Here is a 19914-nt window from a genome sequence, read left to right as displayed (position 1 = left end):
GCCAGACATATGTGCTCCAGTGTGTGCACAGGCGTTACTCTGCTCCCTTTGGAACCGGAACCAGGGCTCTTCTGGGAGCCTGGGCCAGCTCAGTGCTGAGCTGGGGAAGGGTTAAGGGAGGGACAGCAGGGGCACCCCAAGATCCTACAGCTTGAACTGGCTTTTTCCTTGATTTATCACTCGCCCTGTTACTGCAGTCCTTTAACTATTTTCTGGAGCTCTGGAAAGATGTTTCTTCCAGTTAGTTCTTGCTGGTTGCTCAAAGCTTCTGTGGGAGGGAGAAGCCCTGAAACTTCCCACTCCACCATCTTCTGCTACTGGTTCCTTTGATATAACAATCTATCATGTACTTCTTTCATTATCAGTACACATGAATTTACCTTACTCCTAGTGACTGCAGTATATTCCGCTGAATGGAAGGACTATCCATTCCTTATAGGCGAACATTTTTAGTGCTTAAAAATAATGCCACAATAAATATCTCCTACACAGGTTTGTGTAGTCATGTTAATGCTTTTTTTTTTCAGGATAAATCAATGGAGGTGAAATTTCTAGGTGAAGACTCTGCATAGTTTAGATCTTAATAAATATTGCCAACTTGCCTTCCAAGATAGCTCCATCAACTTCACACCCCCACTAACTGGGCATAAAGCATCCTGGACTATATTCAAGTTCCTAATGGTATCTTTCACTCTGGGATGTGTACGTTAAAAGTGATATTCTCTTCAGAGGTAAGATCAAGAGAAAAATTTCTTTATATACAAGGCATTTCCTAACTTCCCCGGGAAGATACTAAAAAAGCTGCACAATCAGTTTCCACAGGGGAAGTCAGCACTTACTCTTAATCAGTTAATAAAGAAGTGAGATCTCTCTGAGGTGAAGGCACACCCTCTCCTTACCTGAGGGAGGAGAATCCCCGAAGGGCCGGCCCAGGCAGGTGGATGCAGGGCTCCTGTGGGAAGAGAACTGGGCTGCCCCAGAGCGGGGACTTTCACAGTAAGTGCCCGGGGTTTGCAGGGTTTCTTCACAAAGGGAAATTAAGTAAGCAGGAACCACGCACAACCAGCCCTAGCATCCTCCAGACAGGCCTGAGCCAAGCATTTTGCATTCATCATTTCATTCGTCTCAGCACAATTGAGTTAGGCCATTATGGTTGTTTTATAGACGAGGTAACCAAAGCTTTGAGAAGCTAAGTAACCTGATCGAGGCCACATTACCCAGAAGTGGTGGGTCCAGACTTAAAGTCGGGCTTCTCTGGTGATTTTGTGAATTAGAGTTTCTTTCCATAGCTGTTTAATTTGTGAAAAGATATTTTTGGATTTCCTCCTTTAGCTGCGATGTATCATTCTTGCTTAATTTTTTTCCCAAAGTAAATAAATAACAGAGTAAAAGGAAAGTCTGAATGTTGTCAAAACCACTTTCAACTTGTTTTATTTGTCCCAGAAAAGGGAAAGAAAAAAACATAAAAATTTATAATCCCAACTATTTAATATTATCTTACGATGATTATTTCTAATGATCCACAATCCTATGAAATGTGTAGTTTATTATTTTGTCTTATAGTTACCATGACATTTTAGCTCTCAATCAGTGCTAAGTTTTTAAAAATTCAAAATATTCCATGACTTCAAGCGTTTGAAATCCTCTGTTCTGGCTGAGCAATACAAAACTGAAATATTTGTATCACAGAGTACCACTTGTATTTCAGACAAAGGATTCTAAGAGCAAAAGAAACTCGATGCAGAGCCCCCTCAGCCCCCTTCCTCAGTGTCCTTGGCAGGTCCAAGGACCCAGGTAGGAACTAATTGCCACACTAGCTAGTATTGTATCCTCCAGATGGCAAATAAATACATCCCAGATAACCAGAAATACGGTCATAATCTGTCTCTGCTGATAGCATCCTCCTCTACCAGTTTCCCTCCCTGCCTGATGCATGCAGCCGCACACCAAAGGAGGGTAATGCATCAATACCCCAGCAACCTATCATATCCTTTGCAACAAGCCCCTTGGTTGGTGGAGTCTAGTTGGTGCGATTTTTTTCTTTAAAAGGAGGCCCCCCAAAGGGAGATTTGGAGCCATTTTTCTAACTTCTACAAACCTTTGTGTCGGTGGCTCCCTTCTGCTTCCTCCCATTTTCTCTTTCCTAGTGAATGTGTTAAGCTTTGACTCACTGTTTCTTGTGGGAATCCTTAAGGACTCCGTGCCTAACACTACCGTCTTAGAGAAGTTTTACAACTCAAAAAAAACATAAGAGCAAAAAGTCATCTGTATGCATTGAAATAGTACTCACGGAGAGAGAGATAAATGAGAATATTCTCTGTGGGCACAAATTGGTTTTGTCGAATGTACTGCTCTTTCTTCTTTTTTTTTTGGGCTTGGGCAGGCACCAGGAACCGAACCCGGGTCTCCAGCATGGCAGGCGAGAACTCTGCTGAGCCACTGTGGCCCACCCAATGTCCTGGGCTTTTGACAACACCTATATCAGTATGTGTTTTTATAAATGCCTTAATTTTTTTCAGACTTCAGATCCAGATAACAATGAAGGATGGAACAGCACCAAAAAATTCAAGAAAGACAGCCATCCAAGGGACAGACGAGTGGGAAGCTTCAGGGCTCCACGACCCTCCCAAAGCTTTGAAAAACGAACAAGAACAGGCAGAAACATCTTTCTCAAAGTTCCAGAAAGCAGTTAAAGGATTGTAGTAACAGGGCGAGTGCCCAGTCAAGAAAAAGCCTACTTAGAAACGGTAGGATCACATGGTGCTCTGGCTGGCCCCCCACCCATCCCTTACCAGCTCAGCTCAGCGCTGGCCTGTGCACTCACATGGATTCCTGGTCCCGGATCTAGAAGGAGCAGAGTAACCCCTCTGCATACAGTGTGAGCGTGTATGTCTGGACCACTCTGTCTGGTGGGGGCCTGAGAGAATCTGCCCGAGAACTTGCCCTGCATGGAGAAGGGGGCCCACTGCGCTCTCCTATGGATCACCGTGGGAGAGTTGTCACATGGCGCTGCCTGCAGCAAGGGCGTGCTGGCTGTAGGACGTACAGTGCAGTGTCCAGAACCACGAGGAAACTGTTGCATAGGGAAGAAGAGACATTTATATCCCCATAAATGGGGAAAGTCCTAGGGCCACATTACATACCCAGGACAACAGGCATATGCAGAAGGATCTCGGAGGCCACTACGCTTTGCCTGGAGCTATTCTCTAAACTCTCTGCGTGGATAAACCCTGAAGGTGAGTTCTCACAAAGGTCAATTCATAAAGACTGGGAAAGTTTACAGGTCAATCTGCAAAGACCAGGAAAGTGTTTTCTTTTTTCCTTTGATTTTATTTTGTTAACTTCCAGGATTGAAGGAAGGCTCTGTCATAATACTAGCTGGAAACAAATTTAAGGAACAGATGCCTCAGGGTCTAAATTCTAGTGATAACAAATTACAACATCAAAATACCCAAGTTTCAATAAAAGATTACAAAATATACAAAGAAACAAGAAGCAATGGCCCAGGCAAAGGAGCAGATAAAAGTTAAGCATTAGGGACCATCAGTGAGGAGGACCAGATCCATGTGTGACATACCAGACAAACACTTAGAAAACAAAAACAAACAAACAGAAAACCATGGAGGTGGTGGGAGGACAGGGGAGCATAGAAAAATATCTGTATAAGCTATTGAAGTTAAGTCGGTATCAAACCAAATATGATTGCTATATATTTAGGATGTTAAATTTTAAAACCACAGTAACCACAAGGAAAACATTATGAAAAATATATCCAGATAGAAAAGAAAAGGCACTCATTATGGACAACACACAAAAAAACAAATAGATAAAAAAGTAAGCACTTACAGAAGAACTGAGGGACAAAACAGGTATAAGACTTTAAAATGCAAAATAACAAAATGACAGAAGAAAGTCCTGCATTACCAGTTGTGACTTTTAATGTAAACAGATTAACTTTCCAATCAAAAGTCAGGGATTGGCAGAATGGATCAAAAAGTAAAAGACTTGCCTTAAATTCAAGGATACAAGTAGGTTGAAAATGAAAGGATGGAAAAAACATATACCATGCAAGTTGTAACCAAAAGAGAGCAGTGTAACTATATTAATTATATCAGATAGAATACGTTTTAAGTCAAAACCAGTTTCAAGGGACAAAAATGATCATAATATATTGATAAAGGGGCCAATTCAACAAGAAGACATAATAATTGTAAATATATATGCACCAAACAGCAGAGCTCCAAACTATAAGAAATTAATACTGACAGATTTGAAGGGAAAAACTGACAGTCCTACATTAATAGTAGAACACTTTAATACATCACTTTCAATAATGGATAGGGCATCTAATCAGAAGATCAATAAGGAAATATAAGTATTGTTCAATACTGTAAACCAACTAGACCTAACAGACATATACAGAACGCTTCACCTAACAACAACAGAATACACATTCTTCTTGAGTGCACCTGAATCATTCTCCAGGATAAACCATATCTTAGGTCATGAAACACATCTAAATACATTAAAAAATATTGAAATCATACAATGTATTTTCATACAATGGAATGAAGCTAGAAAATGATAACAGAGGGAGAAATGGACAATTCATAATTACATGGAAATTTGAAAACATACTCTTCAACAACCAGTGAGTTAAAGAGGAAATCACAAAGGAAATTAGGAAATAACTTGGGGCAAATGAAAATGAAAATGCAATATACTAGAACTTATGGGACGCGGCCAAGGCAGTGCTAAGAGGCAGATTTACAGTTCTAAATGCTTACATTAAGAAAGAAGTAAGACTTTAATCAGAGACATAATCTCAAAACTGGAAGAATTAGAAAAAGAAAAGCAAATTAAACCTAAAGCATGCAGAAGGAAGGAAATAAAGATTAAAGCAGAGACAAATGAAATAGAAAACCAAAAAGTAATAGAGAATCAATAAAACAAAAAATTGATTATTTGAAACGATCAAGAAATTGACAAACCTTTAGCTAGATTGTCAAAGAAAAAAAGAGAAAGGATACAAATAATGAAAATCAGAAATGCAAAGGGGGGCATTACTGTTAAACCCACTGAAATAAAAAGGATTGTAAGAGGATACTAGAACAATTATACACTCACAAATAAGAGCACCTATATGAAATGGACAAATTCTTAAAAACACATAAACTACCTACACTAACTCAAATTGGAAGATCTCAACAAAACAACTACACAATAAAGAGCTATCTATAGTTAGTCATCAAAATAACCCATCAAAGAAAAACCTAGGACCAGATGGCTTCACAGGGGAATTTACCAAACATCCCAAGACTTAATCCAGTTCTGCTCACTCTTCCAAAAAACTGAAGAGGAAGGAACACAATCTTCCAAAGTCAGATAAAGATACCACAAGAAAAGAAAATTACAGACCAATATCTCTTATGAATATAGATGCAAAAATCCTCAACAAAATACTTTCAAACCAAATCCAACAGCATATTAAAAGAATTATACATCATGACCAAGTGGGATTTATCCCTGGTATGCAAAAGTGTCTCAGCATAAGAAAATAAATTACTGTAATACATCACATTAATAGAATGAAGGGGAAAAAACACATAATTATAGCAATTGAGAAAGAAAAGGCATTTGACAAAATCCAGCACCCTTCTTGATAAAAATACTTAAAACACTAGAAATAGAAGGAAAGTTCCTCAATATGATAAAGGGATATGTGAAAAATCCACAAGCTACTGTCCTACTTAATGGTGAGACTAAATGCTTTCCCTCTAAGTTTGAGAAGGCAAGGATGCCCACTGTCACCACTGTTATTCAACATCATACTGGAAGTTATTTCCAGAGCTATTAGGCAAGAAAAAGAAAGGAAAGGCATCCAAATTGGAAAGGAAGAAGTAAAACTTTCCCTATTTGCAACTGACATCATCCTATATACAGAAAATCCTGACAAATCCACAAGAAGGCTCCTAGTGCTAATAAATAAATTCAGCAAAGTGGTGAGATACAAAAGCAACACCCCCAAATCAGTAATGTTTCTGTACACAAGCACTGAACAATCAGAAGAAGGAATAAATAAAAAAATTCCATTTACAATAGCAACTAAAAGAATCAAATATCTAGAAATAAATTTAATCAAGATGTAAAGGACACAGAAAACTAGAAACATTTCTAAAAGGTATCAAAAAAGACTTAAATAAATGGAAAAACGTTCCATGTTCATGGATGCGAAGATTAAATATCATTAAGATGTCAATCCTATCCAAAACAATTTATAGATTCAACACAATCCTAATACAAATTCCAACAACTTTGCAGGAATGGAAAAAACAATCTTCAAATTCATATGGAAGGGTAAGGGGCCCTGAATAGCCAAAGCCATCTTGAAAAAGAGGAGTGAAGTCGGAGGACTCATACACTTCCTGATCTTGAAACTTTTCACAAAGCAAATCAAAACATGTTACTGTCTCATGGGCAAATATTTAGACTAATGGAATTGAATTAAAAGCTCAGGCATCAACCCTCACGTTTATGGCAAATTGATTTTTGACAAGAGGGCAAAGACTACTAATTGGGAAAGAATAGTCTTCAACAAATGGTGCTGGGAAAACAGGACCCCCACTGGCAAACAAAGAAACAAAAAACAACCAACTATAAGAGCCAAAACCATCAAACTGCTAGAAAATGTGTAGAAGCATCTTAAGGACCTTGCGTTAGACAGTGGTTTCTTAGACTTTATACCTAACGCACAAACCACAAAAGAAAAAGTAGATAGATAGAACCTCTTCAAAATTTAAAACTTTGTCACCTCAAAGGACTTTATTATGAAAATAAAATGACACGCAAAACAATGGGAGAAATACTTGGAAGCCACCTTAATACCCAGAATGTAAAGAACTTCTTTAACTTTACAACAAAAAGACAAACAACCCAATTAAAAATAAGGCAAGGGACATGAATAGACATTTCTCCAAAGAAGATACACAGATGGCCAGAGAGCACATGGAAAGATGCTCAACAGCATCAGCCATCAGGGAAATGCAAATCAAAACTCTTTCACATCTAACAGAATGGTTGCTATAAAAAATGGAAACTTACCAGTGTGGAGAGGATGCAGAGAAACAAGAATACATTTATTGCTGTGGCCATGTTAAATGGTGTACCCTCCATGAGAGATACTTTGATGGTTCTTCGGAATGTGAAGTACAGAATTACCACATGACCCAGCAATCGCACTACGAGGTATATACCCAAAAGAATTAAGGCAGGGACTCAAACAGATATTTGCTCACTGATATTCACAGCAGCCTTATTCACAATTGCCAAAACAGGGAAAAAACCCAGGTGTCCATCAGCCAATGGACAAATAAAATGTGGTATATACATACAAGAAAGGGGATATTGTTCAGCTGTTAAAGGGAAGGATGTCCTGATACATGTGACAATATGGATGAACCTTGCAGACATTATGTTGAGTAAAATATGCCAGACGCAAGAGGACAAACATTATATGACCTCACTGATATGGAATAATTAGAATTAGAAAACTCTGAATATAGTTTACTAGGGGACAGGTTGGGGATAGGGAATGGGAAGTTAAGGCTTGACATACTTGGAACGATGGAAATGTTTTGGTAATGGATGGTGGTAATGTTAGCATAGCACTGTGAACATAAATAACAGTGCAGAAATATATGTCTGTCTGAATGTGGTTAAGGGGGGAAATGTTAGGTTATATATATGATAACAAAAAAATTAATTAAAAAATCATGGAACTACACTACACAGTGAACCTTAAGTTAAACTATGGACTACTGGTAATAACACAATTATAAAATGTACTTTTATCACTTGTAATAAATGTTCCATTCCAATCACCAATACAAAGTGTTAATGATAGGGTGGTATTTGTGAATCCTAAATTTAAGCATGATTGTTTTAAAAACCCACTACTTCCCCAATAAAGAAAAAAATGTTTAAGAAATATTAAAAAGGTCCTAACTATGCTAAAAAAAAAAAAGCATGGACAAAGGACTAAAAAATATCAGGAAAACAATAAACACAAAAAGAATATTAATTGAGAAGTGGGAATCATAAAAAGGAACCAAATAGAGCTGAAGATGATAAGGAACAGAAATGAAAAATTCCTTAGAGGGGTTCAACAGCAGATTGGAGCTGGCAGAAGAATTAATCTGCATCTTGAAGATAAGACAATTAAAATCATACAGTCTGAGGAGCAGAAAAAGAAAAGAATGAAGAAAGTGAACAGAACCTGAGGAACCCGTGGGGTACCATCAGGCATGCCAACATATGCATTTTGGGAATCCCAAAAGAAGAAGAAAGAAAGGAACAGAGAGAATATTGAAAGAAATAGTGGCTGTAAACTTTCCAAATATATGAAAAGACGTAAGTATACACATCCAAGATGCTGAACAAACTCCAAAGAGGATAACCCCAAATAGAGTCACACTGCACCACTGTTACACTGTTGAGTGACAAAGAGAATTCTGAAAGCCACAGGAAAGAAGCAACATGTCGAGGGAGCCTCAATAAGAGTAAGTGCTGATTTCTCATCAGAAACTGTGGAGGCAAGAAGGTAATGGGATGACATATTTAAAGTGCTACATGCAAAAATGTGACAACCAAGAATTCTGATTCTGGAAAAACTGTCATTCAAAAATGAGGGACAGTCCCCCCACCCCCCACAATCCTGTTATCTCCAGGCTCACCACGCCCCAGGAGATGCTGCTTAGGCGAGGGTCATGATGGGCAGCAAGATGGCATCTGCCAGCAGGGTCACTCAGGCCGTCAAGTCACATACTGCATTAATACAGTTCCCTGACAGAAGAGGCAACCCTAAGCTCAATGGATAAGCAGCTTTGAGAGCTCCGGGAACACCACCTCACTCATCTGCAATTTCACAGCATTCTATGGGAAGTAAAGCCCCAGATTTGCTGATGCATCACCAACCTTCCAGAGACAGCAGAAATGATAAAGTCATTACCATAGAAATACAGAAGGAAACCTATGTCTCAAGAAGAAATGCAATTTATCCACAGTGGAGGTCCAGAATATCACTGACAGGGCTGCTATTATCATCAGACAAATCTTTACAATAAAGGCATTTCCAAATGAAAAATGAGCTATTGCACATTAAACAACTTTAATAAAATATTCTGTAAAAAAGTAAAAGAAGGGCGGGCCACGGTGGCTCAGCAGGCAAGAATGCTTGCCTGCGATGCCAGAGGACCTGGGTTAGATTCCTGGTGCCTGCCCATGTTAAAAAAAAAAAAGAAAATTTAGATGGACATTTGTATCTCCTAATTTATATATCTTAGTCAACTTCTCCACAAGCTTACCTAAGTATTTATAAGCTTTATAATTATTAAAGTATACATTTTTAAATGCTAGCCTATTAACTTTTATCAAGTTTCACCACTGTTGAACTATTGAAAGCACATAATGTCTAGTAAAAATATCAAAGGTTTCCCCTAATTTCACTTTTCTTTCAGATGCTGTTAAGAGATGGAAAGAATTTGACAGGCAGAATTGCTGATGATTAGGATCAATGAAATAATGATTCCATTACTTGTTCTCAATTCTTTAATGTTTTTACATTGACAAGGTTATTGGAGTATAACTGTCTTAATAAACATATACTACTTCAAAGGATAAAAATATAGCCAATGTGAAACAGGTGACTTTTTGGTATTAAGACTAGGGAGATAACGCAAAAGATTATTATTTGTAACCTATATTCAGAAAAAAATCATTAAAGAGTATAAAATGAAAAATAAATTAAGAGTTCATTGTGTATAGCATAGGAATAAGTGTTTGACTAGAAATTGCACTTATGTTTTGTGGGTTTCAAAACGTCGTGTTCTTTGGTTTATTTAGCATTTTGATTGTGATCATGTATGCAAATCCTGATAACCCAGTAACTTTCTCAAACTTAATGTCTGAAAGCCTTATAAAATCAACCTAAAGATTTACCTTATTAAAGCAATTTATGAAACTCTAATAAGGTGTTTCTGTGCTGAGAGTATGTTATTATTGTGTAAGTAAAGGCTCACAAAGCTAAATAAATTCTCTTCCATATCTTTCATGCAAAAAAAAAAGAGGGCTAGATTAAAGCATTCCCAGATAAACAAAACCTGAGGGAGTCTGTCACCACTAGACAAGCCCTACAAAAGATGCTAAAGTGAGTCCTGCAGCTTGAAAGGAAGAGACACTGGAGCATAGATGGAAGCCAGATGAAGAAATAAGGATCTCTGGTCAGGGTGATTTCATGGGTGAACGTAAATGACACTCCCACTGTATTTTGTGGTGTGACTTCCCTTACTACTTCCTGCAGGATCTAAAAGGCAAGGGCGTAAAAAGTAATGACAAACCAGTGGTTTGGACTCAGTTGTCACACATCTCATGAGTGACAAGACCTACATAGAGGTGGGGGGACGGGGGCAAGAACACAGCTTACGTATACTGTTGAAATGCAGCTGGTTTCTAAGGAGGTGAGAATGTTATAGGGTTAGGATGTTAAACTGAAACCACATGGTAACGACAGTGAGCACACTGGAGAACTGAGATTAGAAAGGCTGTCATACGTGTATGCTCCCAGAATTAAAAAAAGAAAATGAACCATGAGCATTGACAACTGAGTGCAACAGCTGATCCTAGACAGGATTTATCAAAGGCGGAGAAATGGCTCAAAAGGATATTCTTGGGACATATGAAAAACTGGAATATAGATTGTAAACTTTTTATCAATGTTAAATTTCTTGACCTTAACAACTGCCCTCAAGGTGGCTACATGAGTGAATATCCTTATTCTCAGGAAATGGGCACGGCAATGTTAAGGGTCCAAGAGCATGATGTATAGAAGTTCTCAGAAAATGGACGGGAAAATAGACAAACAGACGGACCGATACACTGATGGACAGAAAGATAGAAACATGCTAAATATGGCAAAATATTAAAATTGGTGGACCTGTGCTTCGGGGGGGGGATTGGAATATGCTGGAGTTCTCTGTATGGGGTTTGTATTATTTTTGTAACTGTCTTGTAAGCTTGAAAGTATTTTAAAATAAAAAGTTTAAAAGGAAAAAGAAAAAAAAAATGGGCAAGACCAATTTTTTGAACACATCACAAAATAACAGAAGAGGGAGCTCTAGAGCCATAGAACTATCTTGACTTTTCCTTTCCCAGCTCAAAAAAAAAAAAAAAAATATATATATATATATATTTTTTTTTTCCAAGTAAAAATAAGGAACTAAAAAAGAATCATGGTTGAATCCCATGCAAGGTTATTATCAGAAAAAAAGAGGATAAGGAGAAGAATAAAATCTCTATAGTCACTGAAAGAATGCCAGAAAGATTTGTCCATACAACAGAAGTTTTATGTAATATTTCCAAATAATCTAAAATAAACAATGACATGAAAAACAGCCTACTTAAAATTAGAGGTAACAGAACTTAGGAAAGTGATAGAAAAGAAAACATTATTTCAGGAAAGAAGGACGACCAAACAAAGATACAGAATGAATAAACATAATAGATTATGCTTTACAAGAAATTGAGTATGAAAAGGAAGAAAGTTTTAAAAATAAAAAATTTGTGTAAAAGAGAAAAAGGATTCAAGAGAAAGCGACAGATTCAGAAGCTAAGTAGAGAAGACCCAACATACATACAACAGGTATCTCAGAAGATGGAAAATGAGACAGAATTTGGAAAAGAAAAAATATTAAAAATTATAAATCATTAAAACACTTCGGAAATTAAACAAAAATGGTGAAATTTCATAATGAAAGGGCACATCATGTGTCTGAGAAAACTGACTCTGGAAAAACAACACAGATATATTCTAATAAAATTACTAGACTCTAAAGAAGAAAAAAAATATCCTTTGGGATATTCAGGGTAAAAACTAAAGTCCCTTATACAGGAAGGAAATCATACTGTCGTCAAACTTTCCAGCAATATGCTTATGGCAAAAGAAAATGGAAACAATTTAAGACATTCGAGGTAAGAAAATGTGAGCCTTTCTTTTACTACCAGAAAAACTGACTTTCACATATATTGCACATATGAACATGCAACAACTCAAGGAATACTGTTCCTAAGAACCCTTCCTGAAAAATATACTAGAGCAGAAGTTATCAAAGTGTGGTCCCAGAGATTCTTTCAGAAGCCTGCGAAGTTAAAGCAATTTTCATAATAATACTACAATATCATTGGCCTTTTCATTGTGTTAGCATTTGCAGTGATGATGCAAAGGCAATGACGGGTAAATTGCTGGTGCTTTAACCAATGTGAAGCTATGTCACCAATGGTGCTAGTACTTGTGTTTTCACTGCTATACACACATAGAAAAAAAAAGCCAGTTTTACTTAAGAATGATGAAGCAGTAAAAATTATTAACTGTATTAAAACCTGAGCATTAAGGACACATCTTTTGAATATTCTCTACGATGAAAAAGGAATTCAGCATAGGGAAGTACTGCTGTGTATCAAAGAACAACGGTTGTCTTGAGGAAATGCACCCATGTGATTAATTTACAAGCTGAAGAAGCTTCTTTTGTTTCATGGAACACCATTTTCACATGAAAGAATGACTGATAGAGAACTAGAGTTATTCAGGGTTGGGTATCTTAAAGACATTTTTTAATCCACTTTTAAAAAAATTTTATTTTATTAATTTTAAATTTTTTTTAAAATACCAAAAAAACACCAAACAAATGCAAACATTTGTAACTTCTGATCATTCCATTCTACATATATAATCAGTAATTCACAATATCATCACATAGTTGCATATTCATCATCACAATCATTTCTTGGAACATTCAGATCTATTCAGAAAAAGAAATAAAAAGAAAACAGAAAAAAATTCATCCATACCATACTCCCCACCCCTCCCCCTCACTGATCACCAGCATTTCACTCTAGATTTATTTTAACATTTGTTCCCCCTATTACTCATCTTCATTCCACATGTTGTACTTGTGAAAGACATTTTCTTGATAAGCAAAGGAGTGAACCCATCATTTCCATTGCCAAGGCTGTCAATGATAAAACTCAAGCTCTCAAGAGGAAATTGGAATTATGGAAAACTTGTATCTACCACTATTAGCCTGACACTTTTCCAGTACTTAAAGATTTCTGATGAGAAGAGTGGTGATGAAAATCTCAGCGAAACCATATTTTCCAAATGATCAACGTATGAAGTTACAAAATCACGCACGGGTGGAAGAGCTCCTGAAAGCTTAAGACAACCAAATGATTTTCAATGTAACTGAGTAAAAAAAGTAATTCACCAATAGGCCATTAGATATCACATTGCAACCAATCATTAAGAAACTACCACTTGTTAAGATTTGGTGTAGTGGCAAAGAAGGCTGTCCTCTGTCTATCTGGAAAGACTACTAAAATTCTCCTCCCTCTCCCAACTGCACACCTGCGTGAGGCCAGGTTTTCTTCATGTGCTTCAATCAAAACCATAAATTACAACAGACCGAGTCCAGAAGTAGATACGAGAATCCAGTCGTCTTTTATTAAGCCAGATATCTAAGAGACTTGAAAAAACTTTTAAATGCCACTCACTCTTCTCACTAAACTTTTTTTGTTTGGGGAAATATGATTTTCCCCCCCCATAGATATAATATTCATGTTAGCATGCAATTCATTTTTATTTATAAAACTAAATTAATAATTATGTAGATTTAAAATTCCTAATACATAAATATCACTTGGTATACTTATATAAACCAAAGCTTTTTGGGGAGGGTCTCAATAATTTTTTTTTTTCTTTTGCATGGGCAGGCACCGGGAATCAAAGCTGGGTCTCAGGCATGGTAGGCGAGAACTCTTGTCTGCTGAGTCACCATGGCCCACCCTCAATAATTTTTTAAGAGCATACGTGGATCCTACAATCAAAAAATTTGACAAATGTTATGCTAGAGAATGAGCTCCACACAGCCAAAATGATTAGAGAAACACTGGCATAAAGGACTTGTATTAGGTATTAAATGCATATTTACCAGTAGAACCAAGATGAAATGACGGTTGTAGGGTGAAAGCGTGACATGCAATGGCCATGTGCACTGACAATGCAAATACAGCACAACCATCAAAAAATGGGAAGAGAATGGGGAGAGGATATGACAAGTAGAATAAGCATGCAGGTTGCCTTGTTGTTACTGAGAGTAAAAGGATATTTTTGAATCAAATACTTGGGTATAAGAAGAAGTTACAAACTAAATTTTCTGCTCAGAGGAGAGAATCAATAGACAATACTCAAGAAGGAGAAGACTAAGGATATTATATAAAAATTATTTAAAAATATATAACCTTTCCAAATACCAAAAATTATACTAAAAGAGCAAAAGCCAAACAAAATAGCTGCTCATTTTAAAAAATGGAATTATATACCATTAGTTTTTTTAAATGCTTATCTATCAGGGGAGGAAGAGAATAAGGTAAAGAGGATAAAGATAGAAGCTAAACTTCTTTGAATATACTTTGTTTTTCAGGTTTGACTTTGGAACAGTGTATATTTTTAAGATAATGATAAAATAAAACTCAGAAAAAGTAATCTCTAAATTAAAAATTGAGTTTTTTCTTTTTTATTGCTTTTGCTGGAGAAGTGCAAGTGTTCAAAATACTGATTATGGTGATGAAAACACAACTATGTGATGACATTGTGAGCCACCGATTATACACCATGTATGGAATGTTTGCATGTCAAGGATGCTTGTATGTTTGTTTGTTAAAGTTTACAATAAAAATATTAAAAGATAAGATAAAATAAAATGCAGTAACTGCACCTGAAGGTTTACCCTCAGTTGGTGGCTGACCCAAAGAGGAACAAAGAGGCATGACGGCGACTTTAATAGTGACTTGACTTCCTACTCGAGCGGCATACATGCTAAGGACAGTAACTCCAAAAAGACAAGACGAAACAAAAAAAAAAACCTTCAGACTATTTTCAGTAGTCACTGGTGATAGTAGGGCTGGTGTGGTTATTCTGAAAGTGTGGGATAAAGTAAAAAAAAAAGGAGTTGTGTAACATTATGACATCACTACAGTTTTGGGCAGGGTCTTCCATAATGGCTTTCATTTCTGAACACCTTGTACCCAGGTGAACACCCAACACCCAGAAAAGGGAACGACTGGGTTGAAACAACACAGCAGACTTCATAAATTGGGATTTAAAACTTTTCTCCCACCCCTCCAAGGACTTAACTATCCGCTCAGCACACTCTGGGACGCATCCAGGCATGACATTAAGCTATACAGAATTCCAAGCCTTCATTCCCAGTCTGGGCTCCCTGTGTCGGGGTTGTTTAAATGATCTAACAGGATTTTTGTTTTAAAAAAGTAATATCCACAAAAGAGCTCTGGAAAGTGAGGGATTTGGAAAGGGTATAAAGCAGCGAGCAGGCTTGGTGCTGGTGCCTGTGCAATAAACCCACAGGGACGGGAGAGGCTTCTCCAACCCGGAGCCATTCAGGGGCTACTGTGGCCAGACGTGGGAGCCCACAGAGCGCTGAGGGGTGGACACCCAGCTTCGTGGGCTGCAGCCAGTCCGAGCGTGTGAGGAGGTTAGGTGTGATCCAGAAGGAATGCAGAGCAAAGTTCACGGGCAGCCTGTCTAATGCCAGCTCCCTCCCTGTGCACTTACGGAAGGTCTTGGCAGGCAGGGCTGTAAGTAATGTTCCTCGGGACACTGCCAAGCAAAGCACTTCTGGGCTGGGGCTCGGTGGGCTAGACTGAGGCTTCGTGGAGCCTCTCTGGGTTTGGAAGCAGTAACGGTCAGCCTCTGAGGACTTGAGTCACATTCTCTCCTGCCCAATCTGCGTAGTGCATGGAATGCAAACATAGCCTTGCGAAGCCTCTGCTTCCATGCCATCATCCGACCCCGCATCCCACCCCTCTTTCCACTTCCCCAAGGCGTCACCTCAGTCCACCCCTCTCGGTCCATGTCCCTATGGACATCACCTCGGTCCACCCCTCTCAGGCCATCTCCTTATGGACGTCACCTCAGTCCACCCCTCTCGGTCCATCTCCCCAAGGACGTCGCCTCGGTCCACCCCTCTCGGTCCATCTCCCTATGGACGTCACCTCAGTCCACCCCTCTCGGTCCATCTCCCCAAGGACGTCACCTCAGTCCACCCCTCTCGGTCCATCTCCCTATGGATGTCACCTCAGTCCACCCCTCTCGGTCCATGTCCCTATGGACGTCACCTCAGTCCACCCCTCTCGGTCCATCTCCCTATGGACGTCACCTCAGTCCACCCCTCTCGGTCCATCTCCCTATGGACGTCACCTCAGTCCACCCCTCTCGGTCCATGTCCCTATGGACGTCACCTCAGTCCACCCCTCTCGGTCCATCTCCCTATGGACGTCACCTCAGTCCACCCCTCTCGGTCCATCTCCCCAAGGACGTCACCTCGGTCCACCCCTCTCGGTCCATCTCCCTATGGACGTCACCTCAGTCCACCCCTCTCGGTCCATGTCCCTATGGACGTCACCTCAGTCCACCCCTCTCGGTCCATCTCCCTATGGACGTCACCTCAGTCCACCCCTCTCGGTCCATCTCCCCAAGGACGTCACCTCAGTCCACCCCTCTCGGTCCATCTCCCTATGGACATCACCTCGGTCCACCCCTCTCGGTCCATCTCCCTATGGACGTCACCTCAGTCCACCCCTCTCGGTCCATCTCCCTATGGACGTCACCTCAGTCCACCCCTCTCGGTCCATCTCCCCAAGGACGTCACCTCAGTCCACCCCTCTCGGTCCATCTCCCTATGGACGTCACCTCAGTCCACCCCTCTCGGTCCATTTTCCCAAGGACGTCGCCTCAGTCCACCCCTCTCGGTCCATCTCCCTATGGACGTCACCTCAGTCCACCCCTCTCGGTCCATCTCCCTATGGACGTCACCTCAGTCCACCCCTCTCGGTCCATCTCCCCAAGGACGTCACCTCAGTCCACCCCTCTCGGTCCATTTTCCCAAGGACGTCGCCTCAGTCCACCCCTCTCAGGCCATCTCCTTATGGACGTCACCTCAGTCCACCCCTCTCAGGCCATCTCCTTATGGACGTCGTCTCAGTCCGGACTTCTCATGCTATCTCCCTTCTGGGTAGATGAGAGCCAGTGCAGAGTAGCGCCCACACCTTGGACTCCCTATTTCCTCTTCGGCACAGATTCATCCAGGTAGGAGGAAATGGCAAAACAAACCAAGGATGACGAACCTGGCAAGGCATCTTTTCCAAGAGCAGTAGGAACGAGTGGAGAGGAGAGCAGTTAAGGAAGGCAGGAGCGCTGAGACGGTGTCAGCTGTGCGTGCTGCAGGCAGGACGCTCCTCGCATGCTGCAGCCCGTACGAGGGGCAGGAAGTGCCTCCCCCATCTCATCTCAGATGCAGGGGTCTCAGGGGGCCCGTCTGTTCCTCTCCAATCCCATGGCTTCCAGTGCAGCTTTCTGTCTTGCGCTTTCCTGTCCCACCGTGTGATAAAGCATCACTTGTTTAAACAGTGTGGGAGACAGGCCAACAAGACCCATCGAACCCTAAACTGGCGCCTCGTTAAAGACAGGCAGTTACGTGCTGTGACACGCAGTTTAGGTTCACCGTGGTCCCTACAAGGAGGCCTCAGAAATGACCAGGAACATACACAAAAATCCATAAAGCTGCCTGACACAGAGGGTGAGCCTTAATGGAAACAGTGGGCTAAAGCTAATAGCATAATAATAATAATAATAATAATATTGCTTCATGAATGTAACAAAGGTACCACCTGATGCAAAATGAACACTCTAGGGAAAGCTGTAGGGGTAAGAGGGAGGTAGATAGGAACTTTCTTTGCTTCTGCATAATGTTTCTGCAAACATACGACTGCTCTAATTAAAAACAAAAGGCTTAATCCAGAACAGGCTTCATTTCCAGTTCAGTGGGGATACAACGTACCCGAAGTGACAGCATACACCAGCTGGGGGGTTCCTTGGGCATCTGATGTGATGATAATTTCCAGCATATTTCATTCCTAACTCTCAATTTAAGAAGAAGTGAGATGGCTTCATGTACTAGGGTAACTGTCCAGAAAACTACAACCTCCAGATGGGTCCCTGGACCGGATAAGTCCTGAAATGCAGAGGGCCCAGCCTCTCCAGAACAACAACTAGTTCCATCTCCCTACACCATATTATTCACAGCCCCTTCCAACATGAAAAAGTGAGAATGGCAATAGTCCAAACACCCCTAAAGAGTAGGAGAAAGATCAAAAGTGACGGTGGAGTTATACAGAGAAAGTAGGATTTAACAAATGAATATGAATGCTGAACCATTACATTGATATTTCTGTTAGTCTCCAGTATCTTAGAACAGCTAGAAATAAAAACCTAAAATTGTGGAATTGTAACCCATACCAGATTCTAAAATCTGCTCTAATTGTTGTGCTGTGCTTTGATATTTATTGCTTTTTTGTATATATTTTCTTTTTCACAGAAAAAGAAAACATAAGTCAATTGTGATGATAAAAAAAATGTATATTCTGTCTAGCCTACAATGTGCTGGAGCAGCTAGAAGGAAAAATCTGAGATGATGGTATGGTAGCCCACGATAAACTCTGGGAGCTGTCCTGCAACCACTTGTTGAAGAGTGCTTTGAAAACTATTGCTTTTCCTTTCTTTGCTTTGTATCTATGTTATACTGTACAAAAAAAAATTTTAAAAAAAGAAAGAGAAGTGAGATGGACAGTGTGAGATTCACCTGTCTCCCGGGAGGCCCGGAGCTGCTGACCATTACAGAAGGCGCCACGGCCCCTCCGGCCGGTGTAGAGCCGCTCCTCCGTGCAGTGGTAAATCACGCCAAACTCCAGCTGTGGGTCAGAGGCAGGACACAAAGGACAGGAGGGTCACTCCTTCGACACACAAAGTAAGGAAGGCGGTCATTTCGAGACGGAGGCTAATCTAAGTGCTAAGGTGGATGCCAACCCAACGTGAGTGAACAAAGCCACCTTTCAGAAGGGATTGAAAAGATCCGGGTCTGGATTCAGAGCGAGGCATTATATAAAAGCAGCCTTTCTTTTTAAAAATGAGCCTATTGAAAATGATATTAAAACTAATAGAACCAAATAAAAAATTAACGTATCCTAAGCAAGCGTCAGTAATCAGAAGCTAACGAAGCAGCTGTATTCTTTGGAAAGGCCACCTTTTTTATTTTCTGGAAGGAAATAAAGAGACTACTCATGAAAGCCCCATAAGACACCCTCAAAATTGCTGATGTGGGAAGAATTAAGAATGCAGCTGAATTATCGCCACAGAGATGTGACACATCCAACTCTGGGTGTGACCTTTTGATTAGATGGAGACGTGACTCCACCCATTCCTGGTGGATCTCTTGATCAGCTTACTGGAATTCTTTAAAACGAGGAAACATTTTTGAGAGAACCAGAAGGGACAGAAACAACAGAGACCACAGAAAGTTCAGAGCAGAGCAGACAGAGCCTATAGAAATGACAGAAGCTTCAGAGCAGACAGAAAGAGCAGATGTAGAAGCTTGGAGAACAGATGCTTCAGAGAATAGATGTTTGGAGAAACTTGGAGCCCAGCAGATGCTGCCATGAGATGTTAAGCAAGCCAGAACCTGGAGAGAGCCATGGGAAACCAAGAGATGAAAGCCAGCCCCAGAGAAGCAAAGTGAGGGACCCCCACAGGAACAGAGGCTGAAAACAAAGGAGCCCAGGAACAAGGGACCAGCAGATGCCAGCCACGTGCCTTCCCAGCTGACAGAGGTGTTCCTAGACCCACTGGCCTTTCTTGAGTGAAGGTAACTTTTTGTTGGTGCCTTAATTTGGACACGTTCACTTCCTTGGAGCTGTGAATTTGTAACTTATTAAATTCCCTTTTATAAAAGC

The 19914-nt window shown here is 40.1% G+C and overlaps 1 protein-coding gene and 1 pseudogene across 1 annotated transcript in view; one reads left to right on the top strand and one right to left on the bottom strand.

Moving 5' to 3' along the window:
• The window catches only part of IMPA2 (inositol monophosphatase 2), an 86209-nt gene that overhangs the window by 22195 nt on the left and 44100 nt on the right, over nt 1-19914 (bottom strand). Inside the window, exon 5 of the mRNA XM_077136020.1 lies at nt 18768-18876. Coding sequence (XP_076992135.1) covers nt 18768-18876 — 109 coding nt within the window. The remainder of the gene's footprint in view (nt 1-18767; nt 18877-19914) is intronic.
• Nucleotides 8766-9084, top strand: LOC143662779 (alpha-ketoglutarate dehydrogenase component 4 pseudogene; annotated as a pseudogene).

Source organism: Tamandua tetradactyla, chromosome 18 (assembly GCF_023851605.1).
Source record: "Tamandua tetradactyla isolate mTamTet1 chromosome 18, mTamTet1.pri, whole genome shotgun sequence".
Lineage (NCBI taxonomy): Eukaryota > Metazoa > Chordata > Mammalia > Pilosa > Myrmecophagidae > Tamandua > Tamandua tetradactyla.
The sequence above is the reverse complement of the archived record's forward strand: the minus strand, read 5'-3'. Positions and strand labels throughout refer to the sequence as shown.